This window comes from Bos indicus x Bos taurus, chromosome 27 (assembly GCF_003369695.1).
Source record: "Bos indicus x Bos taurus breed Angus x Brahman F1 hybrid chromosome 27, Bos_hybrid_MaternalHap_v2.0, whole genome shotgun sequence".
In the NCBI taxonomy this organism is placed as follows: domain Eukaryota; kingdom Metazoa; phylum Chordata; class Mammalia; order Artiodactyla; family Bovidae; genus Bos; species Bos indicus x Bos taurus.
The window spans coordinates 14,372,008-14,399,079 of NC_040102.1; the positions used below are offsets into that span (position 1 = coordinate 14,372,008).

Genomic DNA, 27,072 nt, shown 5'->3' on the forward strand with positions numbered 1-27,072 from the left:
TTAACTTTTGGTTCCTCTTCTGTGGAATGGTGATGGTGCCTGCCGTGCCCACTGTTGCTGGATCCTGCCATAAATAATGTATGAGAAAGCGCTCTGCAGGGTGAGCTGTTACACAACCATAGGTGCCTTGTTAGAAATGCTAACCTGGACTCTCTACATAGGTTTTTACAAATACTGTCTAAGGGAAAGGTCCTAGTTTCGTAATATTTAAGTTGGGATTATTTATTGATCAGTAATTGATTTGTGTTTTGTAGTCTTCTTTTGTTAAGACTGAGAAAAGCCATCGATGTGCCCTTTCCGTTTCCCTGCAGGATGAAACTGTAACAATAGAAACGGTCTTTCCATTTGACGTTGCAGTTAAATTTGTTTCTACAAAGGTATGTCCTGGGAAGCACATTGGAAATCACTTAGCTGAAAGAAATTAACAGAAAAAAGGAAGTGGGTCAATGTACTTCCTGACAGACCTTTGTCTCCATCTGCGACAGTTCGAGCACTTGGAAAGGGTTTATGCGGACATCCCCTTCCTGCTCATGACGGACCTGTTGAGTGCCTCCCCCTGGGCCCTGACCATCGTCTCCAGTGAGCTGCAGCTTGCTCCCTCCATGACCCCCGTGGACCAGCTGGAGTCCCAGGTGGACAGAGGTGAGAATGTGGCTCATCCCCCTTCACTAGCAGAAGACAGTGGGGGACAGTTAGCGTTGTTTACAGTTGACCTTGTTTTAAAGGATCAGGTTCTTGATACTCTAAGAAAGTGACTAAGAAATGTACTTGAAAATACAGTATTTTTTCCTGTTTGGATTTTTAATAGATTTTTTCCAATTAATTCTTAATTGATGTTTACTACTGTTTATAATTTGAAATGGGAAAAGGTGTTTATCAAAGAAACTTTGGAAAACAGAAAAGTAGACAAGTTTTCTAAATCATCCAACTAAAACAGTTTATAGAGGAGATAATACCTTTCTGGTTCAGGGTACTTTGGGCTTTCTTGTATTTCTTAAAAGGAATAAAAACTAGTTTGAATGTTCAGTTCAGTCGCTCAGTCGTGTCCGACTCTTTGCGACCCCATGAATCACAGCACACCAGGCCTCCCTGCCCATCACCAACTCCCGGAGTTCACTCAGACTCACATCCATTGAGTCAGTGATGCCATCCAGCCATCTCATCCTCTGTCGCCCCCTTCTCCTCCTGCCCCCAATCCCTCCCAGCATCAGAGTCTTTTCCAATGAGTCAACTCTTCACATGAGGTGGCCAAAGTACTGGAGTTTCAGCTTTAGCATCATTCCTTCCAAAGAAATCCCAGGGTTGATCTCCTTCAGAATGGACTGGTTGGATCTCCTTGCAGTCCAGGGGACTCTCAAGAGTCTTCTCCAACACCACAGTTCAAAAGCATCAATTCTTCGGCGCTCAGCCTTCTTCACAGTCCAACTCTCACATCCATACATGACCACTGGAAAAACCATAGCCTTGACTAGACGGACCTTTGTTGGCAAAGTAATGTCTCTGCTTTTCAATATGCTGTCTAGGTTGGTCATAACTTTTCTTCCAAGGAGTAGGCGTCTTTTAATTTCATGGCTGCAGTCACCATCTGCAGTGCTTTTGGAGCCCAAAAAAATAAAGTCTGACACTGTTCCCAATGCTTTCCCATCTATTTCCCATGAAGTGATGGGATCAGATGCCATGATCATCGTTTTCTGAGTGTTTTAAGCCAACTTTTTCACTCTCGTCTGTCACTTTCATCAAGAGGCTTTTGAGTTCCTCTTCACTTTCTGCCATAAGGGTGGTGTCATCTGCATATCTGAGGTTATTGATATTTCTCCCGGCAATCTTGATTCCAGCTTGTGTTTCTTCCAGCCCAGCGTTTCTCATGATGTACTCTGCATAGAAGTTAAATAAGCAGGGTGATAACATACAGCCTTGACGTACTCCTTTTCCTATTTGGAACTAGTCTGTTGTTTCATGTCCAGTTCTAACTGTTGCTTCCTGACCTGCATACAAATTTCTCAAGAGGCAGGTCAGGTGGTCTGGTATTCCCATCTCTTGCAGAATTTTCCACAGTTTATTGTGATCCACACAGTCAAAGGCTTTGGCATAGTCAATAAAGCAGAAATAGATGCTTTTCTGGAACTCTCTTGCTTTTTCCATGATCCAGCGGATGTTGGCAATTTGATTTCTGCTTCCTCTGCCTTTTCTAAAACCAGCTTGAACATCTGGAAGTTCACGGTTCACTTATTGCTGAAGCCTGGCTTGGAGAATTTTGAGCATTACTTTACTAGCGTGTGAGATGAGTACAATTGTGCGGTAGTTTGAGCATTCTTTGGCATTGCCTTTCTTTGCGATTGGAATGAAAACTGACCTTTTCCAGTCCTGTGGCCACTGCTGAGTTTTCCAGATTTGCTGGCATATTGAGTGCAGCACTTTCACAGCATCATCTTTCAGGATTTGAAATAGCTCAACTGGAATTCCATCACCTCCACTAGCTTTGTTTGTAGTGACGCTTTCTAAGGCCAACTTGACTTCACATTCCAGGATGTCTGGCTCTAGGTCAGTGATCACACCATCGTAATTATCTGGGCCGTGAAGATCTTTTTTGTACAGTTCTTCTGTGTATTCTGGTCAACTGGATATAAGGACAAATATTGTGAGGGTTTAAAAAAATCACGATGTAGTCTTAAGACCAAATATGTGTGTGGGTCGCTCAGTCATGTCAGACTTTTTGTGACCCTTGGACTGTAGTCTGCCAGGCTCCTCTGTCCATGGAACTCTGCAAGCAAGAATACTGGAGTGGGTAGCCATGCCCTTCTCCATGGGATCTTCCCAACCCAGGGATAGAACCTGGGTCTCCTGCATTTCAGGCAGATTCTTGACCATCTGAACCTCCAGGGAAGCCCGAGACCAAATATAAGCAGGTTATTTTAGTTGCTCTGTCTATCTGTCTTCCTTGAAAAAATCATTTAACATCTCCAAGTCTCTATAGATAATATACAAAAAATTGATAAGATATCCTTTTTTTGTTACATTACTTGGATGTAAAGCCCTCTGTTTATAGATGAAATAACTGGAGGATTATAAAGTCTCTGTTTTGCAGTCGTCTTGCAGACTGGAGAGAGTGCCAGTGAGTGCTTCTGTCTCCGATGCCCATCGGTTGGAAATGTTGAAGGCGGAGTAGCAACCGGGCATTATGTTATCTCCTGGAAGAGGTGAGACTGTGTCCGCCCTGCCTTTTCTCCATTATCCGTGTCATCCTCATGCCTTTATTGTGTGTCCCTCTCAGTTAGCAGGTGAGAGCTTCTGCCAGCCTGTAGAACGGACGAGAAGCTACATGCTGCCACTGACCATTTGTCAAAAACACGCAGATGGAAAAGGATAACTTTCGTTCATGTTTGTTACAGCTTGTGATCTATATACTGACAAGATTTTAGCCAAATTCTGATGACAGGACCAGTAAAAGCATTAGGAGAAACTGCCCTCATTTGCAGTCAGTAGGACTGTTTGCACAGAAAACCCAAGGGGATCAATACGTTATTAGAATTATAAAGAGTTTCAGCAAGACTGCTGTGGATATAGCATCAGTATACAAAAATCAGTTGGATTTCTATATATCAATAATAAACCTCAAGGCAAAGTACTTTTAAAACAGGTATCATTTATGTAACAGCAAAATGATGAGAAACATATCTAGTAGAAGATATGTATTACCTGTATGGAAAAAATTACAAAAATTTAAAACATTAAAGGAAGACCTAAACAAACGGGAGAGGTACAAAGTAGTCCCTGATCAGATCAGATCAGATCAGTTGCTCAGTAGGACTTGGTTAAGATTTAATATTATAAATTGTCTGTAGATTCAGTGCAATTTCCTTCAAGATCTCAGCAGCTTATTTTGTTTCTGTGGAACTTGACACTCTTGGATCTAAAATTTGTATAGAAAGGCCAAATGTCAGTAATCGTCAGAATTCTCAGAAGAGGTACAGCTAGGCAAGGGTACTTGGCCATTCAAATTCTAAGACTTATTGTAAAGCTACAGTGGACATCACTATGGTGTGGGCTCAGGGAGAGGTAGATGAACCAGTGGGACAGAAGAGCGAGTCTAGGAATTGTTCCACAGATGCACATATGGAAATAACGTTTCATAGAGGTAGCATTGTTACCACTAGGGGAAGGATGAACTGTTTTATAATTGGTGGTAAACAACTGAGTATTGACTTGGGGAGAAAATGGGATATCTGTTGGGCATTGTATATAAAAATTAATTTCAGATTTATTGAAATTCTAATTGTAAAAAGCAAAACTTTACTACTTTTAGGAGAAAAATAAGAGAATCATTTTATGACTTCAGTGTAGGGAAGAATTTCTTTAAATAGGACACTAGAAGTATGAGCCTCTAAAATTGATGAATTTGATTTCTTAAAATTAAGTTTTTCAGTTCATTAGAAAATGCCATGAAGAATGTGAAAAGACAGTACAAAGTGGGGAAGGCTACTTCCCAGCATCTGAAATGAACAAAGGATTCGAATTCAGATCAAGAACTTTTTCAGATCATTAAAAAGAAACCTCTAAGCTGAAAGTTGAGAAAAATACTTGAGTAGGCATAGTGATCAGGAGAAGCTGAATGGTCAGTAAACACAGGGGAAAGAAGGTCAGCCTTACAAGTAATCTGAGATTTGTGTACTTCCACTACTTGGAAAAAATAAAGAGGCTTAACAATGCAGAGTTTGTCAAGAGGGGAAGTATAATTAGAATGCTGCTCTGGAAATCTGTTTGGCAATACCTGGTAAGCTGATGGCTATAGCGTGCAGTCCTAGAAAAGATTCAAACATACAGGAAGGGGACGTGGTTGGGAGTGTTCATAGTAGCACTGTTTATAATAAAAAATTAGAAGCAACCTAGATGTCCACCAACAGGAAATTAGGTAAATGTGGCACAGTTGTACAGTGGAATATTATATATCAGTGAAAATGAAGGAACGAGAGCTATAGCTGCTGCTGCTGCTGCTGCTAAGTCGCTTCAGTCGTGTCTGACTCTGTGCAACCCCATAGACGGCAGCCCACCAGGCTCCCCCGTCCCTGGGATTCTCCAGGCAAGAACACTGGAGTGGGTTGCCATTTCCTTCTCCAGTGCATGAAAGTGAAAAGTGATAGTGAAGTCACTCAGTTGTGTCCGACTCTTCGCAACCCCATGGACTGCAGCCTTCCAGGCTCCTCCGTCCATGGGATTTTCTAGGCAAGAGTACTGGAGTGGGGTGCCATCGCCTTCTCCGAGAGCTATAGCTAACAGCCTGTTAATGTTAAATGAAACAAAGCAACTGCAGATGTTCAGGATATGAACAAATTGTGCAGAACTAGAAAACATGTAAAACATATGCTTCCTAGGCTTTATGTATAATTTGGAAAAGCATAAAGAAACGGGAATGATAGATGCCAAATTCAAGCTAGTAGTTACTTTTGGAGCAGAGGGTAGGGGGGTCCAAGCAGCAATGGGTCCAGGAGAAGCTTCAGCTCTGTCGTTATGTTCTCTTAGACTAGGAGGTGGATACATGGCATTGCATGGGTTATTTTCTTGTGTGGCTTAATTATTTTATAAATCTTAAAACTAATTATTAAAAGTTAAAAATAATTTTCTTAAAAAAATACCTTGTCTTTTTTCCACACTGCTGAATTTACCATGTTGATGTTCAGCTCAGTTCACATTTGTAGGAGTTAAAAAACTGTTCTGAAGGCACTGCTTCGTTTACTCTGTCGTGTTACCGTAATACTGTAAAGACATGTACTTCTTAAAAGGGAGGGTTGGCTGTTTTGCCCGTGGCGCTTGCTCAGTAATGCTTTGCCCTTTTGAAGCAGTGTCACCTGTTCCACCTCTGCATACAGGCTCTTCCCACAGGTTGTCAGATAGTTGGCAGCCGCCCCTGTGGTTCCCACCCTGACTGTCCTACAGGGAAAGTATCTGACCGCTTCATAACGTTACTCACTTTATCTGAGTAATGCCTGAATGCCACTGTGTCTGCTGATAGTGACATATTTTTAGGTCTGCAGTTTCTCCTGCACACCCACGGTGCCGTTACAGTAGCGCGTGTCCAGTGGCCTGGGCTCCTCTGGGCACAGTCCTCAGTGTAAGGAGACATTGGGTCATAATGTAAATACCTCTGCTACCATAGAGGACATTTTGCTACCAAAACGCTGGGTTAGATGGTGTGCTTTGTGGTACAGTTGACTTATGTTCTGACACAAGTCCTGACTTCATCACTGAGACCAAACAGCAGCCTTGAGTTGTAACGCTCTTTCATTGAAAGTTCTCAAAAATGGGATTGGAAAAGCTCCTACTTCACAAAACTCCTTCCATTAAACCTTTAGAAAAGGGGTCATTTGTATTTGCTTTGCAGTGGGTTGGTGAATACCCACGTTCCCTGGTTTTGATGTATTTACTCCTCACATGAAACGTGGACCTAAGGGGCCTCTCTTCTGCCTAGGACTTCAGCCACGGACGGCGTCCCCGTCATCAGCACCGTCATCACCCTGCCCCACGTGATCGTGGAAAACATCCCTCTCCACGTGAACGCAGGTGCCTCCACTCACCTTTTATTTGATCTGCGGAATCCAAAAAGAATATTTATTTTAGCTGCTAAGATTTTTTTTCTAACTTTCCCCATTACGAGAAATGCCCACCATTTACAAAAAGTAGATTGTGACCAGTCTTGTTTATCTATACCTCTACACGACCCTCCTGCCCTCAACATTTTGAAGCAAATGCCAGAATGTTATTTCATCTATAGAGATTTCAGTATGCATCTTTAACATCACTGGCTGTTTTTCTAAACATAATCACAGAGTCATTATGATTACTAAAAATTAGCAATAATTTTGCAATATGATCAAATTCCTGTGTTGAAATTTCCCTAGCTGACTCTGAATGTTCTTCATAGTTTGTTATAAGGCCTCTGCATTGCTGTTGATTGGCGTTGGTGTCTAGACTCTTAAAATCCCTAGGCAGGCAGACAGCCTCTCCCCCACTGCGCTGCCTCTACCCCACATCACCTCCTCTACCCCCTTCATCTCCCCCCTTTGCTTCCTTGATGTTCATTTGTTGAAGAAACTGTCCTCCTGTAAAGCTGCCTATAGTCTGGATTTGCTGACTTGCATCGCATCATTTTTAAGTATTTCTCTGCCCCTATAAATTGGTAACTGTGCGTGTGTGTGCATTGAGTCACTCAGTCATGTCTTCGTGACTCCCTGTAGTGCTCCCCGCCAGGGTGACTCCCCGCCAACCTCCTCTGTCCATGGCATTTCCCAGGCAAGAATACTGGAGCACGTTGCCATTTCCTCCTCCAGGGGATCTTCCCGACCCTGTGTCTCCTGCATTGCAGGCAGATTCTTTACCACTGTGCCACCTGGGAAGCCCAGTTAGATCTATAGTCTTGATCAAATTCAGGTTAAAGATTTTGACAAAAATACATCATAGTTTCCACCAAGGGGCCCATAATGTCTGTCATCCCATCTCGAGCCATTATTGATATTTAGGGAAATTTTTTGTAGGTTTAAGAAATTAATCCTAAAAGGTAATTCAGCTCTTGGTAGCCAAGACCCTTTCTGAGCCAAATCAGTTTAGAAGGAGACATTGATTCTTCTTAGCCTGCTTTATCATAGCCCTGTGGCTATTTTACAATCAGAGAATTTTCTTATTTAACAACAGTGCAGTGCTCTCATTAATTTAAATAATTCCATGTCTATGGAATGAAATTTATTTACAAAAGGAACCCATGAATGGTGAGCTTTGTTGTTTTTTTTAACCAAGAGAAATGTCACCTTTGCAGATCTGCCGTCATTCGGGCGTGTCAGAGAGTCGCTACCTGTCAGGTATCACCTGCAGAATAAGACTGACTTAGTTCAAGATGTCGAGATTTCCGTGGAGCCCAGCGATGCCTTCATGTTCTCAGGACTTAAACAGGTACAGGTTGTATCTCACGGGGTTGCTTGTGAAGACAGAGGAGTGTGGCCAGAAAGTGGAGAGCTGTCAGAAATGGCTCTTGTTTTGGTAGTGGTGAATCTTAAGTCACTTTTGAAGATTTAATTACAACTTGCTGTAGAAGTGGGTTAAATGGGCCACCCTTTCCATGTTGAGATCACACATAGAGGTTCTTTCTCTATATAAAACAAGAGTTCACAAATCCCTTGGACTGATAGAATTCCTGGAAATTTTTTATTGCTAACGAGTTTGTGTGTGTGTGTCTTTTAATTTGAGACCTTTTGAAGCATAACTGCACAGATTAAAAGCCTAATTTGCTTCTGAACTATCAGTATAATTTTTTAGAGATTTTGATCCTGCATAAAGTTATCTGTGTTACGTGTAGGCACAATTTTGTATCTACATAGAAAAATATGTGATTCAGATGTTTTTCTTCATCTGTTCATATCAGAGGTGGAAAAGTTCATCAGATTTTTGGGTGGAACATGCTCTCAGGCAAAACCATATTTTCAGTAAGAATACTGTCCTCCTCTGTCAGAGTGGCAACAGAGACACACCACAGTGGTCAGCACATGCTTTTTATTATTAATAATAAGGGTGCAATTAGAGCACAAACTTGTAATAATGCCAAGTAGTATTCACCCTGAGTCAACCATCTGGCTGGCATGTCCTGAGTGCTGTGTTTGCTGTTAAATGAAAGTAGAATTACACGTGAAGTGTACTATAGGTCTGTACACTGATATAAATGTATAATATTAATATACACCAAGTATAACATTGGCTGAATATGTTGATTCACAAACACATATATTATCTCTGATGCATCACATACCTTTATGTATCATTTGCAAATGAGTAGGCTTTTCTTGATTGTCCTGATCTGTTTCACGTATTGACTTGAAAATAATTAAAGTACCGAAAATCTTACCAGATAGTGCTCTTTCCTTTTGCCCTGAAGGTACTTACCTTACCACAAAGGTAAAATCCCTAAGACAAAACACAGGAAACAACCAGCTCCTCTCACGTTGATGTAATGTTTGCAGAGATGCTCTTCTGCACATTATCCTGTAGCGCACTGTGGCTGTAAAGCCTGCCTGGTCTGAGACACGGGAAGTGCTGAGCTGCCTAGTGTTTGCATTGTTAAGCAAGAACAGGTTGCCTTTTGCGTGTTGGTAGAAACTGAGAAACCATGCACGTGTTTGTATTACATTTGTTACCTGTGTGGTTCTGGCCTCATTAATTCAGCCCTACATTTTGGTGTCTGTCTAGAAGATGGAATAGGAGAGGGTGCAAATATTTCTCCAGAAGGATTTAAGCGTCTGATCATTTGCCAGAACTTGATAGGTGACAACATGTAGCTGTTGCGAGTTTATTTGATACATGGATTTGTTTATCTTTTTCTGTCACTTTGTGATTTAGATTCGATTACGTATCCTCCCCGGCACGGAACAGGAGATGTTATATAACTTCTACCCTCTGATGGCTGGGTACCAGCAGCTGCCGTCTCTCAACATCAACTTGCTCAGGTTTCCCAACTTCACGAATCAACTGCTCAGGCGCTTCATACCAACCAGTATTTTTGTAAAGGTAAGGTTTAGACATTTTCTGTTTTTTATTGTCTTGGAAACAAATGCAAGTAGATGTTTTTTCACATCAGTTGGTCAGTTCAGTTGCTCAGTTGTGTCCGATTCTTTGCGACCCCATGGACTGCAGCACTCCAGGCTTCGCTGTCCTTCACCAACTCCCGGAGCTTGCTCAAACTCATGTCCATCCATTCGGTGATGCCATCCAACCATCCCATCCTCTGTCGTCCCCTTCTTCTCCCACCTTCAATCTTTCCCAGCATTGGGGTCTTTTCAAATGAGTCAGTTCTTCTCATCAGGTGGCCAGAGTATTGGAGTTTCAGCTTCAGCATCTGTCCTTCCAATGAATATTCAGAACTGATTTCCTTTAGGATGGACTGGTTGGATCTCCTTTCAGTCCAAGGGACTTTCAAGAGTCTTCTCCAACACCACAGTTTTTTCACGTAAATGTCACTAAATAGTATTTTGAGACTAGCAATTTTAGTATCTTGACTGTTACTATAAATTTGGCAATATTGCTATTTGTTTCTTATTAAGTTATTATCAATTTTTTATTTTCTATTTTATAGATTTTTTTCTTAGATCTAATTTTAAAGGTTTTTATTCCTTTGGGCAAATGAAGATTTATCTTGATGGCATCCTTAAACATGTGTTTTCTTTGGCTTCGTAAAATATATTTCTATTTTTGTTTTTCTTTTTAAAAATTTTTATTTTACTTTATAATTTATTTTTTAGAAATATATTTTAAAGTTTTAGTTAATTTGTAACTAGTTTTTAATCAAAATGGATTAATTTTCTGGATACAATCCCTGAACTTTTCTGATTCTAATAACTATGTAGTGCTACTGGATTTGGATCTTTTCTAAAAATGATCACCCGTCAGAAACTATACTCGGGTTTAACGTTTTGATTGTTTTAAACAGTGATATGATTTCCAGGTTCCTGTTCTTTGACTGACCTAGTCTTCCGTTCATTCCATTCCTGCACTGAGCTTCAGTTGCCTTCCTCACACATGCATGCGTGTGTACCTACATGTATGAAACCTCCCAGCAACAGAACAGAGCAGGAGACCCCCTTCCCGGCCTCAGGGAACCCCCAGAACCGTCGGCTTAAATCACAGCTGTCGGCCTGTGGTGCTGCGGTTCTAACGCTGGTCAGTCGCCTCTCCTGCTCTCCCCACAAAGGTCCGCTTTTAAAGTCCGTCAGCGCAGTAAAGTCATTTGCAGGAATCTTATTCTTTTAACTACTTGATGACTCTCTGGGGTGTTGTCAGACTTTCTGACTTGTCAGAAATTTTACACCTAAAAGCAGTCACGATATCTTTTATTGACTCAGCTTTTTCTCTTCTGATGTCACGTTTTAAATTTTTTCAGTCAGTGAACTTCGAGAAAAGGGCATTCTGCGTTTATCCGCCACTTCAGTCCTCGCAGTATTTGTAGTTATGCACCGTAGAGTTCACGATGCATCACTCTTTCCCAAACAGGAGAAGGGGAGCCCTTGAGTCCCAAGGAGCTTGCTGGCAGCGCAGGTTTGTGGCCTGCTTAAAGCTCGGGACACAGGCTGAGCACGAGAGGGAGGGTAAAGCTTTCCCTCTTGAGCAGGAGTGGTGGCCAGGCGCCCTGTCACACACGGTGCACTGACGGGTGGGTGGCGGCTGCAGGCTAGGGGGCGAGGGGCTCCACGGGCAGAGGATGTGCTGCGCTGGTGAGCTTGCCACTAGGAACAGAGGGAGCGGGCCGCACGGAGGCTGCGAGGTCACCGTCCCCAGGCTCACCTGGCGAGAGAAGGTGGGGGAAAGGAGACAGATGAACATAATCTTGTTTGGAAACTTGCACACGTTTATTCTGTGTCCGTGAAACAGTTCCAAGTACTTGCAGACCCTCTCCAGTTAACAGCGCTTCTGTGGTCATTCTTACCTTGCATACCCTCCTTGTTTTCCCCTCCGAAGCCACAGGGCCGGCTCGTGGATGACGCCTCCATCGCGGCTGCGTGAGATTCAGGACGGGCCTCAGCCATTCTCAGGGAGAAACTGGGCAGAACTGTGTGATTGTTTCCTGGTGAGCTGTACTTGATCATGGTACAGGTTAATCTTCTCTATTTTTTAACGGATGTTACACCAAGTCTTCAGAGGAAGTCATGCTAAAATATTAGGAAAATCTTCTAGTTTGACTAATAAATATTTGAAATCTGTCAGCGTGACGTGAAAGGGTGTTAACCCTTTGTTTTTGTTGAAAGTCATTTTGTGGACACGGGCATCTTCACAGTAATGGGGTTTTGTATGTGCAGTAGCCAAGGAAAGTTAAGTCTCTGAAATACTCCTGGACAAGGGGAGCCGTGCACCAGTGTCTGCCCCGGAAAGCTGGGAACCCCCGTGGGTGTCTTTGAGAGTTGGCTAAACCAGAGATAGAATAAATCTGTTCTCATGCATCTAACGTATGTTCAGAGTCCATACACAGGAACCAGAAAGCAGTCACGGGACTGACAGAGACAACTTCCAAAAAGTTTTAATGAAAGCAGTTTAAGATGTCTAAAAAAAAATAACCTTTGCTTACCACCAAAACATTTCAGATAGGTTCAGCTTGCTTGGTTCATTTATGAAGCAGGTTCATAAACCAGATCCTCACCTGTCAGGATCTGAACTGCAAGATGCTAAGCATAATCTCCTAAACTGAAAGTTTTAGAGAAAGATGCAAGGTCTAAATCTAAAGTTCTAGAGCTTTTAGTTATGTTGTGTAGGTTGAAAAGAACTGTTTAAAACTTTTGAAAATTCATGTACATAAAAAAACATATTGTGAAAATCCTCTGTTAAAATATCTTAATTTAAAACTCCCCTGTTGTCCAGAAATTTTTATTTAAAAGTATAGGAGTTGTAAAAAGGAAAAGAATGATGTAAATAAATAACTTTCTCTTTCAGACATGCTTGTGTGTACCTTTTATTTATTTTGAGCTTGTTGGATAGCTTCTCTGTGGAGCGGCTTTTGCTGGGAAACACCATTGCAGAAGTGTGTGTGGTGGGGGGGGTGTTCCGGAGCCAGGGGCTGTGATGCGCTGGGGGGATCTGAGCTCCCTGTTGTCCCTGCCGCTCAGGTGGAGACCACAGGAGCTTGTCGGATCGTCCCAGGGCCAAGTCCCAGCTCTGGTGACTTTGTTCACATTGCCCGTTGTGTGTCTCAGCTTCTTACCTGGAAGACATGGATGATATGAGGATAATAAAAATTAAAAACACAAGAGGGACTGTAAACAAAAATGCCATGAAGTAATGTCTTATCTGTGCTCTTTTATTTTATATCCTACTCTGTTCTGTTAAAAGATGTTCCTGGTGTAACAAATTGATTTCATGACTCACTAACAGGATGTAACCTGCAGTTTGAAAAATTCAAAGGTGCATCTGATGCCGTACTCACATAATAAACGTCTCCTGTGTGTACACCGCCATTGTCAGACACGAAGTACCCAGGGCATGTTAGGACACATGGATCTCTGGCATTCACTTTAGCATCACTAGCCTTGATGTCAGTGTGATCTCTGTGAGTGCAAATACACCACATAAATTGGCCTGCACTTTCCCTCAGTAGTGTAATCCTTTCTCAACCAGGAATCCTCCATGTCGTTCATTTTACTGCAAATGTATTCCATTTACTTATTTTAAATTACAGCAAATTTTAATTCAGAAATACATGAAATAGTGATCTTGCCTGGGTTCCCCAGACAGAGATATCACAGCATTGCAGGAGCCGTTGACTCACTGAGGTTACAAGTGTCCAGAAGGACCGCGGAGCCTTTCCCTTGGAGCCTCTGCTTCAGCCACAGCCCCTGTGTCCCTCCTGAGAGGCTCCTATCTCCTCTCTGAGTCCTGTGTCACCATTTGGGTCTCACTACTACTCCTTACCAGTACTATGCACCACTCGGGGACACATTTTTAAATAAAGCATTTAAAACTTGGCCTTTGGGGGAGTGACTAAAGTTTGCTTTTTGATTCTTGAAAGTAAGCACTGGTTTTTAATCAGTGTGGAGTGTTACCAAGAGGATGGGGACGGTAATGTCTTTGGAATAAAAAAAATTTCCAGTTTGCTTCATTTTATATTTTTATGATCCTAAAATTACAACTTCAACTCAGTTTTCCTCATGAAGTGTTAGGTTCCTTATCTTTGAATTCTTCTTTTTAAGGGACTGTATGGGATCATGGGATCATGGCTCTTAGATGGATTTTTTTTTTTTTTTAATGTCTTCAGCTTACTTGAAAAAAAGATTCTTTTGTTCTCATTCAGTCATTTCTTTCATGGCCCATTCATAACTCCACCCAGAATATGAAAAGCCTCTCTTCTTGATGCTGTCCCTAACAATAGCTCTGAAGAATTCTGAGCTGTAATTTCCACATTGGCATTGCAAAGAAAGAGGGGGTGCTTTCAAGGAAGAAACAAGTGGGAAAGCTAAACTCACTCTTTCAATGAGGAGCGCCGAGGTGGTCTCCACATGTACCTTTCTGAAGCTTCCTCTCTTGACCTAAAACCCCAGAAAAGGCACCAAGAGTGTCCCAACTCCTTGTACTTTTTACACTAGGTAAGAAAAAAAATGCTTAAGATGGATTGTGTTATTTACCGGTTGAGAGAATAGATGGTAACGACTGTAATTTTCAGGAAGCGACATTGGTGATTAGAGATTGTTGAATGAATATGTGATAGCAAACAGAAATGTGACTTGCTCTTGCTGTGCATTTGTGTTCTGAAACATTTCCAACAAGGGATACTCAAGCCATCCTTTGATGAGTGAGCCCCGTGGCCACCATCGTCTTTGTACTTAAGTCAACGATGCCATTCTCAGACAGCTACTGAAGGGCTGCATACAATTTGCCAAACGAGTGTAAAGCCCCATGTTTTCACGCACGAGAAAAGACATTCTTGGCTTAAGTATGTTCAAGTTCTCTTCCAAGGTCAAATTGGTGAGAAACTTTCCCTTCCACTCAATTTACTTGCGCCTGAGAGCGAAAGAGACAGTGTTCACCGGGCCTTTTGTGTCTGCTTTCTGAAGCGTGTTTTACCAGAGTCAGCCCTGCCAGGCACGCCTGCGTTTCCAGTGACATATACCATGCAAATGATAGGTTGAGCCATGCTTTAAATTCTAGTTTCTCCCCAGTCGTTCAGAGAATGCAAAACTCATAGCCACCTTGCAGCTGGTTTCTCATTTATGGAAAACACTTCTCAAATGTATCAGCCTGTCTGGCATGTGAGAACTTGGAAATGATAACCTTTGTTAGGTTGGCCAGGATAACAAACATAAACCATGTATGTTTCCCAAATGATAATTGCCAGTATTTATTGAGGGCTACCAGTCCATTCTAAAGGAGATTAATCCTGGTTGTTCTTTGGAAGGAATGATGCTAAAGCTGAAACTCTAGTACTTTGGCCACCTCATGCGAAGAGTTGACTCATTGGAAAAGACTCTGATGCTGGGAGGGATTGGGGGCAGGAAGAAAAGGGGACAACAGAGGATGAGATGGTTGAATGACATCACCGACTCCGTGGAGTCATGTGAACTCCGGGAGTTGGTGATGGGCAGGGAGGCCTGGCGTGCTGCGATTCATGGGGTCACAAAGAGTCGGACACGACTGAGCGACTGAATTGAACTGAATAGAGTACCAGGTGATCTTTGGTCTTAACCTCATTTGTTTAATACTCAAAAAAGCCCACTGTGGAGTAGATACTATTATTATCATCCCCATTTTAAAGATGTGGAAGCAGGCACAGAGAAGGTAACTTGCCCGATGTTCTGGTTATCACTGCACAGCAAATCATCCCAATACTTGGTGGCCAACACAACAATCATTTTTTATGGTGTCAGTGGGTCAGGAATTGAGGAAGGGCTTGTCTGGGCAGTTCTGGTTTGGGCTCACTCATGCAGCTGTTCGTTTGACAGTGGGTGAAGGAGGAAAGAGGAGGGTGAAAACAAGGAGGCTGCAGCCGCATGGGGTTAGCCAGGCGTCTCTCCGTGTAGTCTCAGGACCTTTGCAGGCGGTCTTTGGGCTTCCTCACAGCATGACGGTCTCAGAACGCTTGGCTGCTCCCATGGCGGCACGGAGCTCTGGTGTGGCTGGTGCAGCCAGGAAGACAGAAGCCTCATTCCCTTCCACGACCTGGCCTTGGGTAGCACAGAACGTCGCTTCCACAATGCTCACAGGCCCATCCACCTTTAAGAGGAGGGAACGTGAACCCTGCCTCTTACTGGGGAAATGGTCACATCCTAGAAGAATAGCGGGGACAGGAGAGCTCACTGCAATCTTTGGAAAATGCAACCTGTCTTAGCCAATGACATGACACGTGGTGGAAGAGCTGGGTTTCAAATCAAGGCCCTCTGCCTGCAGTGGAGAAGGCAATGGCACCCCACTCCAGTCCTCTTGCCTGGAAAATCCCATGGACGGAGGAGCCTGGTAGGCTGCAGTCCATGGGGTTGCTAAGAGTCAGACACGATTAAGCGACTTCACTTTTCACTTTCATGCATTGGAGAAGGAAATGGCAACCCACTCCAAAATTCTTACCTGGAGAATCCTAGGGACAGGGGAGCCTGGTGGGCTGCCGTCTCTGGGGTCGCACAGAGTCGGAGATGACTGAAGCAACTTAGCAGCAGCAGCAGCAGCCTGCAGAGCCCACTTACTGAACCTCCACACTACGCAGCCACCGCTCTAAGGCTGCCAGTGTTTGCTCCTAAACAAATGAGCTTTGGCTAAATACGGGTTTGATGACTGAGGCATTGCGCACTCTGTGACTGAGACCTATTCTTAAGTCTATGGCAGCAACGCTGTTGCCCTTAATTACACATTGACTTCCAAGCGTTCAGAGTGCTTGCCACGGGCCAGTTTCTGTGTCAGCAGCTAAAGCATAAAGGAATCTTCTTCCTGAGGACCGCCAGTCCAGCACGAGATGCTGCCATGTGATGAATGCAATAGAAGTGGGCACAAGACCGGTGAACTGATGAGATGTGTGGGAATGGCTTTAAAATGCTCCAGAAAACAACATCAAAAACCGGAAGACAACCTAGGTCAGCAAGAAGTAGATGAAACAAGATCTGAAAATCGTTGATCATTCTTTAAAGCAGGTAAAGAGTGCCTGGGGGCTGTACTTTTGGATATGTCTGCAATTTTCCATGATAAAAAAATTCATAGAAGATTCAAGGTAGAGAGGAAGCCCAGTGGAGGTGATTATAGGGTGTGAGTGAGGAAGCAGCCGAGAGGAGGGGCTGACTCCTGGAGTGACACGGGAGTGGCTTCCGTGTCCCTAATGAAACTACTGGGAGTTTTTCCTGTAGGGAATGCATTTCCATCGCCCCTGAACCAACAATGTTACGGGAGCTGGGTTTTGGGAACATAAAAGTTTGTAAGGTGACGAAGGGGTGCTGGCTGGTGTCGGCTCCTGCCCACCTCCTCGCATGCCAAGCTCTCTCAGTGTAGACAGGCTGGCTTTGTTTTCCCTACCGGAGAGGTTCGCAATCAGTGATAAGAGAATTAGGGGAGGAATGAAACTCTGAAAACTGAAAGAATGCTCGCTGCTCTTCAGCACTGTTGCTTCTGGAGAGCAGGGCTTTTTCTGTTAGAATTTGATAATTTTGAACAAAGTCTGTCGTCTTGTTAGTTGTAGAATGCTCTCATTAGAGTATTGAAGAGTTGTAGCTTGAAAAATGTTTGACCCTGGGTGATAATGAAAAACCATAGTCTCCACAAAGGACTGAATCCCAAATACCCAACTTACCAGGAAACAGTAGGGAGCCCTACATTCAAGATGTGTTTAATATTGTTTAAACACAGGATAGCTCATGTGTGTATCAGAGGTGTTAGTGCCTACAAGTTGTTCAGACTACATTTACAATATTTTCTCTGCTTGTAATTCCTACCACTTAATTCATTTTATTCTTTTATAGAGAAAATTTCCAAACATATACAAGAGCAGAGGCTATAATACACCTCCATCTTCTACTCAGCTCTGTAACCATTAATACTTTGCTCTCTACTGTCTACATAGCACTGGACCCACATCTATCCCCCTATTAAATAATTTCACCCATAAATAAAAGGACTTAAAAAACATACAATGCAATAATATTATTACATCTAATAAGTTGCCAATAATTCCTTCAGTTCAGTTCAGTTTAGTCGCTCAGTCGTGTCCGACTCTTTGCAACCCCATGAATCGCAGCACACCAGGCCTCCCTGTCCATCACCAACTCCCGGAGTTCACTCAGACTCAAGTCCATCGAGTCAGTGATGCCATCCAGCCATCTCATCCTCTGTCGACGCCTTCTCCTCCTGCCCCCAATCCCTCCCAGCATCAGAGTCTTTTCCAACGAGTCACCTCTTCGCATGAGGTGGCCAAAGTACTGGAGTTTCAGCTTTAGCATCATTCCTTCCAAAGAAATCCCAGGGCTGATCTCCTTCAGAATGGACTGGTTGGATCTCCTTGCAGTCCAAGGGACTCTCAAGAGTCTTCTCCAACACCACAGTTCAAAAGCATCAATTCTTTGGCGCTCAGCTTTCTTCACAGTCCAACTCTCACATCCATACATGACCACTGGAAAAACCATAGCCACTGGTTGACTAGACGGACCTTTGTTGGCAAAGTAATGTCTCTGCTTTTGAATATGCTATCTAGGTTGGTCATAACTTACCTTCCAAAGAGTAAGCGTCTTTTAATTTCATGGCTGCAGTCACTTTGCTGCTGCTAAGTCGCTTCAGTCGTGTCCGACTCTGTGTGACCCCATAGACAGCAGCCTACCAGGCTCTGCTGTCCCTGGGATTCTCCAGGCAGTCACTTTAGAAGTTGCCTAATATACAACATATGTTCAATTTTCCCTAATGGACTAAGCAGTCTTTTTAGAGTTGGTTTGTTTCAATCAGCATCCTAACAAGGTCAATCATTATGTTTAATTATGCCCCAAGGCTTTTTCGAGCGTCATTTACTGTAACAGTCCCTTCCCCACTTCTATGCCTTATCATTGACCTGTGGAAGAAACGGGATCAGTTGTCTTGTAAAGTCCACACCCTGGTGTTGGCTGGTTGCTTCCCACGGTGTCATTGGGCTTATTTCTCTCTTCTCTGGATTTCCTGTGGACTAGGAGTTAGGGTTTAAAGCCTGCCTGAGTCCCTTTCTACCTACCTTGCCCCATTTTTTTTTTTTAAAGAATATCTCACAGTTGATCTGCATATCTATTGCCACACAGACCTGATTGCCTCACTTTTAGTGATGCTAAAATGGATCAGTGGGCTTACAGGATGACGGCCTAATCCCTTCATTATGAGGTTCAGCTAAACATCCATCAATGGCAATTGTCTGAATCAGTCACTTAATTAGAAGTTGCAAAATATAATTTTAATATACTGGCCTGCATTTATTGGCTAGAATTATGCTGTCGAGAAGCATTCTTCCCCCCTCACCTACTAGGTCTATGTAATTACTCTAATAAATAGTTCCTATAGGGAAGAAAGAATTTTTAATAACTTGATTCTTTCTCTTTATAATTTTCAGGGTAATGAGAGGTGCCTTAACTAACTCTTTGTTAACCAAGAACTTTGGTTTTTGTTTTGGTTTACTGGTCCTCTCCTTTTCTCCTTTCTTCTTATGAAATAATCACGTAAATGAAAGACTGCAAAACAGGGGAGTTGGTGTGAGGACTTTCTGACATTTTGGTGCTTTATCACCTTCTCTATAGGGACACCCAGTGCCCTCCATCTGGCTTCATCTGAACAGAGGGATTCTTTTTTTTTTTTAACTTTATTTCATTTTGGCTATGCTGGGTCTTCTTGCGGTGCCTGGGCTTCTCTGGTTACTGGGCATGGGCTCCAGAGTGTGGGGTCAGTAGCAGTGCATGGGTTAGTTGCCCCATGGCATGTGGGATCTTAGTTCCCTGACCAGGGATGCAATCCATGTCCCCAGTCTTGGAAGGCAGATTCTTAACCACTGGACCACCAGGGAGGTCCCCAGAGGGATTCTTATGCCTGTGTTTACCCCTGTAAAGCCTCTGCTTTGAAAAGAAATTTGACAAGGAATCTTCAGCTGTAAGAATGAGACCAACAAGAAAACTTCTATAAACTTTTGTCAGACAATCACTTCTGCAAACCTGGGCCAACCACACACTACAAATCAATATTACAGAGGTTCCAAGTGATTCCCTAGAGGAATTAGTGCAAGAACCTGATACAGAGGAAAGATTCAATGATGTTTAATAAATGGATTTTCTATGAATTCTTTGAAAACCGATTATCACAGCATGGTGGCTCTTTCAACACAGATGCAGATACTGTTAAAAAATTATTTGGGATACTTGTTAATGACAGTTAGCCAGACTTATTCAAGAGGGGCTATTGCAAAGGGGTTTTGTCGGGGAGTGAGATCAGATTCAACTCTGACAGAGATGAGTGTGGGTTTGAAGGCAAAGAGCCGGTGGGCATCAGTGGATGGGAAATCTGTTGTTTAGTTACTCTGTCATGTCCTACTCTTTGTGACCCCATGGACTGTAGCCCACCAGTCTCCTCTGTCCATGGGATTTCCCAGGCAAGAATACTGGAGTGGGTTGCTATTTCCTTCTCCAGGGGATCTTCCCAACCCAGCCATCGAACCCTCATCTCCTGCATTGGCTGGTGGATCCTTTAACACTGAGCCACCTGGGGAAATTTTTTTTATTGCTGAGGCAAACCCTAGGGGGTAAGAGGGATTTTTGCTAGACCAACTCAACAGAATGCCTGCTGAAGGCAGCAGAGATGGTCAGGTACCAAGGTGGGGAATTCCTCCTGATTTAGCAGGATTCTTGCCCAAACTGGATTCTCCACAGACAGGCAGAGAAGCCCAAGTTGGACCTGGTTGAGCAGAGGTGCCCAGAGGAGCCTGACTAAAGTTTGGTCAAAGGAGGGGTAGGTGCCCATGCCCACTTACAACCATTAACCACGATGTTTTATTTTTCAGGTTAATCATTCTTCGTCTATCAGGTAGGAGAGTATTTGCTGTTTTCAAAGTCAAGTGTGTCTGAGCGGGTTGGGCAAGCTGAACCTTTCTTTTCAAGTGTTGCCACCTGCTGCCTCCCAGAAGATGAAACCAGGGCCGCCCCTTGCGAGAGGCTCAGTGCATGAACAATGCTAGCTTAGGACGCAGGAGGACGGTTGTCGCATGACCGACTCCGAGTTCTTCGAAGCAGAAAGAAATTTCCAAAGTGGTTAGACAGGCTGGGTGACTTCAGGACAAGGCGCCTTTATGTTTTAAAATCGGAACCCAGCTGTGAAGAGCCAGCGAAAAGGTTTTCTTGTACCTGCTGGGATGACCTGCAGAAACCCTGGCTGGGCGGGTGAGCGCGGACTCCGCACGCACGCACGCACGCAGGCTCCCCTCCACTGCACCCGGGTCCCCGGCACCCCCGGGTCCCTGCCTCCCCCGCAGCGCGCGCTGAAGGGATGCGAGGATGCAGTTAAAGGGATGCCACCGCTGCAGCGGCAACCAGGCTGGGCTCCAGCGTGAGGACCCCTAGTGCATCTTAGACGGACGTTCACCCCAGTGGGATCACCCCTGGCTTGAACATGGTGCAGCCTCTTCCAGAAAGCCGGCCCTGCTGCTACGCTGAGAGAGGCCCCTGGGGGCGTTTTCAAAGTGAATGCAAAAAGGCTTCTAAGGATTTTGCCAAGCCCATGTAGGGTGTGGAGCCCTATTAAATCTACCTTTTCTTTCCAGGAGGAGGTATCATAGTCGAGAAAGACAGAGGTTGTGTCCAGTTTAGAACCTCCAGGCCACCCGCAGATGTAGGGACCGAGTGTCCTAACACCCTGGCCTTCCCGAGCTCCCAGCTCACCCCCACCCGCTTCAGATGCTGATAGAAGAGTGGAGAAGCTCTGTGTCCAGAAGGCAGGCGGCTAGTATCTGAACCGGGTGTCAGCTGCAAACTGGCATTTGCCGTGGGGGGTCGCCATCTCCCTCTACAAGGATTAAATCACGTGCTACTGCTGACCTCCGACACCCCCGAAGGGCCGAGGGCGGAGAGCAGAAAGGAGGCACTCTGTGTTTGGGGTGAACTGGAAGGACAGGTCTTCAGAGAGTTAGCTATGCTCAGGAACTAATTTTATGAGCCCAATTCTTGTATCTCCTCATATCTAGAAAAGCACTAAAATCCTTCACGGTGACGACTGTTTCTCGTGACCTAGCAAAGCTTCACGAGACTAGTAGAAACCTTCTGGAAAAAATATGTGCTTGATTACATGTATTCCCCTGCACCAAAATCACATATATACTGACCTTTCCCCCCTGCCTCTTTGGAGCTGTCTCCCAGAGCCATCTGAGGCGCCGTCTCCAGTCTGCAGTCCTCATTTCGCCCCAATTATAACTGAACTGGCAACTCGCATGTTGTGCATCTTTTTTCAGTCGACAGAGGCCAGGGGAGGAGGGCAGCGGACACAGGTGCCTCAGGAATGTTCCCTCCCGGAAGGGAGCGTGGCCTGCATTGCAGACGCCAGCACAGCTACACTCAGGTCCCGCCTGCATTCTCTCTTTTCCTGTTTGGTTTGGCAGATCTGCAGAGCTCTCAGCGGGGCCTGAACCCTCACAGACAAGTCTTTCTTTGTTAGAAGGGCCCTCCTCCCTGGTGAAATCACCTTTATCCAGATACATAGGTCTGATCAAAGGGAAATACTTTAATAACACGGAAAATGGTTGCTGTTATAGTGTTGTGGGGTGGCGGGGCGGAGGGGGGAGGGGGGAAGCAAGTTCCAAAACAGTGTGTGATCTGATCTTGTTTTGTCAAACACCACAAAAATACAAATACATACTCAAAGGAAAAACACCAGAAGTATATGCATCAAATTCTACTTTTGGCTTATTGGATGATAGGTGATTTTAATTTTCTTAATCTTACCTATCTGTTCTACAGTGATTTCAACAGTAGACATGGTTTTTTCCTAATCAGAAAAAAAATGAAAAATTTTATCAAACAAACAAAAAGACAGTGTCACAGGCCCAGTGGGAAGAGAGTCCATGGGTGGGCACACCTGGTGATACTTTGCCAATATACCCACGAGAAGCACCCGTGTAGTTTGCTGGAGACACTCTATCTCGTAGAAGATACAGATCGGTTCCTGTTTTGTGGCCACTCAAGGAAGAAGCAGATGAACCCCCACTGCTGTTATAACCACGATGCTTTTCTCTTACCCAGAAGATTCCTCAGGATATTGGTGACTCTGATCTGTTGCTTGGCAACATGTTCATTGAATTGGTTCTCTTCCAATTTCCAATCCTCTATGGCTGGGGAACTTCTCTGTCATGCCTCAGCTTTTGGACTGTAGGAGGCAGGTCTCGATTTAGGTCACTGACCTTGGGGACGATGTCAAAGGGATCCAAAGAGCTGCGAAGTCTTAACTAAAGGGGACCCAATAGCTTCCTTCTTGCCATAGTACCCTAAATGGGCCTTCCAGCAGAACCACAAGAATGTAAGTGCCCAAAAGACAGGTTTTATTCCCTGCGCTGTCTCTCACTTCTAGAACTATTCCTGACACATTAGAAGGAACCGGTAAATATTGATATCAATAAATATAGCGATGAACTGTAGACTTACTATTTGAAAACCTCTCAGGTGTTCAGATTTCTCTTTCCTTTACTTTCTTAGTTCTTATCCTTTCTCCCTCTTCTTTTCTTCTCACTTTTACAATCTATCAGGAGAACTCCTTCCTTACCCACCCCATGCCCATTTGTCATTTCCTCACTACCAATCCAGTTATTTACTAAAAATGACAATGAAACCCACAGGCCACAGCTGTTGTCTGACCCCTCGAAACTTCCAAGTCCCACCCAACAAAGTCTTGAGACATGGGAAAGCCAAAACCAAAACTCAAGCGTTTTCAACTGTGCCCGGTATTCTTATTTCCAGCTCCTTGTAAACGTGAGGGTGACTGGAACGCTGGTATCCCCACACTAGGGATGCCAATGACTTTTGTCAAAACGTGAGAAGGAGGGACTTCCCTGGTGGTCCAGTGGCTAAGCTCCCAGAGGGAGCAGAGGGTCTGGGTTTGATTCCTGGTCAGGGAACTGGATCTCACATGCTGCTGCTAAGACCCAGGGCAGGCAAATAAATAAATAAATACTATTTTTAAAGTGTGAGAAGGAGAAGCTGTATCAGACACTGCAGGCTGAGGGCCAGTGTAATTTGTGTAATTCGGGAGCCACAGGCACTGGGCCCTGTTTCCCTTTGCAAAATCCCCTTGTCTCTCTCCAAGCTGGGTTTCTGTGTCCTGAGCCCCAGTGAAAGCTCTAGAAAATGCTGTCTCTGGGGAAGAGGTGGGGAGGTGGGACTCATCTGCAAAGGTAAATAAAATATGAGGCCAGTTGTAATGATATTTTGATTTTTTAAAAAAAATCTCTTCAAAAACTCTGTATGGCATTTTCATCATCATAAAATAAGAACAGAGTCATCTGCCCAAGGATTAAATAAAGCAGGACAGTGTTAGGAGGAGCTGGACCAAGGCCGCTGCAAATGTCGCTCTCTCTCCCTCCTGCTGCCTGCTGTTCTTGTGCTTATGTCTTTGGGACCCCGATTTGTAAGAAAACTGCGTGTGTGCCTGCTAAGTTGCTTCAGTTGTGTTCGACTGTTTGCAACCCTATGGACTGTAGCCCGCCAGGCTACTGGGATTCTCCAGGTAAGAACACTGGAGTGGGTTGCCATGCCCTCTTCCAGGGGACCTTCCCAACCCAGGGATCAAACCCGAGTTTCTTAAGTCTCCTGCATTGGCAGGTGGGTTCTTTTACCACTAGCGCCACCTGGGAAGCCCAAGAAAATTGTATTTCCTGCATTTGGGATCCTGGTCTGCTCCCTACTGATGTAAGAAATGGGAAGAGGCGTGGTCAGGCGGCCATGTTGCCCAGCTCTGTCCACACTGAATTTTGTGACTGGTGGGTCCTAGAGCTATGCGCTCTGAATGCTCTAGAAGCAGAGAGGCTGGGGCCACTGAGTCTGAGCATCACTGTGGGACATCCTGCTGGCCAGTGTAATTTCTCTATCTCAGTGAAAGTTCTCTGCAAGATTTTGCTAACTTACATTCTTTGCAGCAAAAATAGAGTGATTAAAAATTTTTTCTCATTGAAATCAAGGCATCAGGATGTGAGTCATGGATACATAGAAACAGAACTTTTCACTGTCTGATATTTCCCTCTTGGAAACCCCAAAGAGGCACAGTTGTTGACAGCACATATTGATCATTCATTCTGATTTCTAGAGAACCTGGGCTAAGATAAGTTTATTCCAGAATACCTTTTCACTTAAATGAAAATTTTTCTTTGTCAAATTTTACCCAGACCATTCACTTTCTTATTACTATATTATTTTTAGTACCATTATACATGCAGAGCAGAAAACTTGGAAAATGCAGAAAAATATGAAGAACTCATAATCTCATTACCTAGTGATCAATACCTTGAACATCTTGGAGAATTTATTTCCAGTGTTTATTCTTTACATCAGGGAAGGTTATTTTCTGAATCATCTTGGTCCAAGGCAGCCAAACCTATTATTTTCAAACTATTTCTTATGCCTGGCAGCAGATCCATTTGCAGATTTTTACATGGGTAGCTTCAACTGGAATAGTATAAAGTCACAGGTGTATTCTCAGAAATTAATGGACATTCCTAAAGTACCTATCATGCTTTAAACATGTTAGTCATGGGTAGATTTTCTAAACACATGTAAACTTGTCTTTTTTTCTCTTCACATGCAGTGGCACTAATAATAAGCTCTCACAAGGATGCTCTGAGAACAATAAGGCATGGAGGAGGGCTGAGGTTGAATCACTATAAATAGGAATAGTCATGAGATTCAGTGGGGAGATGCTGGGCACTTAAATGTGTGTGTGCTTAATCAGTCCTGTCTGACTATTTGCGATTCCACGGACTGTAGCCATTTCTTCCTCCAGGAGATCTTCCCAACCAGGTTTTGCATTGCAGGCAGATTCTTTACTGTCTGAGCCACCAGGGAAGCCCAGGCACTTAAAGTGGTGATATCAAAATAAAGAATATTCATGCTGGTTTATTGGAAGTTAGACTAGTGTTTTGGGAGACTATGATGTCATTATTAATAGCAGACTTTGTGATCAGCTGATTCTGACTTTTCTCTTTATATGTTGTCTGACACTTGGGTATTATTTAACACTTTTAAGCCCCAGTTTTCTCATCTGAAACTTGAGATGAATAATAGATATCTTGCAGAATTGTTCATTTATTCAACTAGTATTTGCTCAATGCCAGTTATTCAACAAATATGCATGTGGTACTGTGCTAGTCTTTGGGGCACTTTGTAGATCATGTGCATTGTAAGAAATAATACAGAAAGGTCTTGTGTGCTCTTTACTAGTGTCCCCAAAGGTTTACCTTAGGTAAACCTAAAGTACAATGTCACACCAGGACTTTGACGTTTTTGCAATCTGCCAATCTCATTCAGATTTCCCCAGCTATAACCAAGAATTGATGCTTTTGAACTGTGGTGTTGGAGAAGACTCTTGACAGTCCCTTGGACTGCAAGGAGATCCAACTAGTCCATTCTGAAGGAGATCAGCCCTGGGATTTCTTTGGAAGGAATGATGCTAAAGCTGAAACTCCAGTACTTTGGCCACCTCATGCAAAGAGTTGACTCATTGGAAAAGACTGTGATGCTGGGAGGGATTGGGGGCAGGAGGAGAAGGGGACGACAGAGGATGAGATGGCTGGATGGCATCACTGACTCGATGGATGTGAGTCTGAGTGAACTCCAGGAGTTGGTGATGGACAGGGAGGCCTGGTGTGCTGCGATTCATGGGGTCGAAAAGAGTTGGACACAACTGAGCGACTGAACTGAACTGAACTGAATGACCTCAAAATAAAAAGTTTAATTTAAAAAGTGCCCTGCTCAGAGCTAACCAATGTTTTAAAATCAAATAAGGGAAATTTGGATGATGAGGATGGTAGTCATGGTGACAGTGGTGATTATGATACTAATAATCACTTATTGAGAATCACTGCAAATTCCAAGAGGACTGAGGAGTATTTATACCCTAAAGATCAGCAAATACTACATGTCAAGTTGGTTTCTGAGTTTTGTTTGTTTTGGTGTTTTAGTTTTTAAACGTTTTAAACTGTTTTGAGAGCTGGCTCCTACACCCTCAGAACTCCGTTTTCTCTTCCCTTAGAGAAATTCCCTTAGAATTGCTAACCTATAAAGGCTGTGAGTAGGTTCAGCGGATAGTGCTGGTTCGGTCCTACCCAAACCACCAGAGTAAACCATGTCACCTAATTTTATCAAAAATACTGTTTGAGGATTGTTTAAATGTTGCTCTCCTATTGTGCTGATGGGGATTTGGAAATATTTATAAATGCTATTGCCCTGACTGAAAGCCCCCAGAAACGATATTATTGGGAATAACAATCTCCATGTCTTTATAACACAGTAATAATGTTATCATATCTTTATAGAAGCACTGTACAGTCTACATAGAGTTTTCACGTAATCTCCTTTGGAGAAAGATGGAGCAAAGATAATTTCATTTTGTAGGTGACAG

General features: G+C 43.6%; 1 protein-coding gene and 1 long non-coding RNA gene across 3 annotated transcripts in view; one reads left to right on the forward strand and one right to left on the reverse strand.

Annotated features, from left to right (window-relative positions):
• TRAPPC11 (trafficking protein particle complex 11) overlaps positions 1 to 12,452 on the forward strand; it is a 39,414-nt gene extending 26,962 nt beyond the window's left edge. For both annotated transcript variants that reach the window (XM_027530201.1, XM_027530200.1), the window contains exons 24-30: positions 312 to 377; positions 486 to 642; positions 3,086 to 3,197; positions 6,464 to 6,555; positions 7,805 to 7,938; positions 9,376 to 9,543; positions 11,488 to 12,452. In XM_027530201.1, coding sequence (XP_027386002.1) covers positions 312 to 377; positions 486 to 642; positions 3,086 to 3,197; positions 6,464 to 6,555; positions 7,805 to 7,938; positions 9,376 to 9,543; positions 11,488 to 11,532 — 774 coding nt within the window. In that variant the 3' untranslated portion in view covers positions 11,533 to 12,452. The remainder of the gene's footprint in view (positions 1 to 311; positions 378 to 485; positions 643 to 3,085; positions 3,198 to 6,463; positions 6,556 to 7,804; positions 7,939 to 9,375; positions 9,544 to 11,487) is intronic.
• On the reverse strand, positions 12,278 to 21,962 carry LOC113885065. The gene is made up of 2 exons (XR_003509123.1): positions 21,797 to 21,962; positions 12,278 to 12,721 (listed from the first exon to the last, which is right to left on the reverse strand). It is a non-coding gene; the product is annotated as an uncharacterized LOC113885065 (long non-coding RNA).
• Positions 21,963 to 27,072: the final 5,110 nt, after the last annotated feature.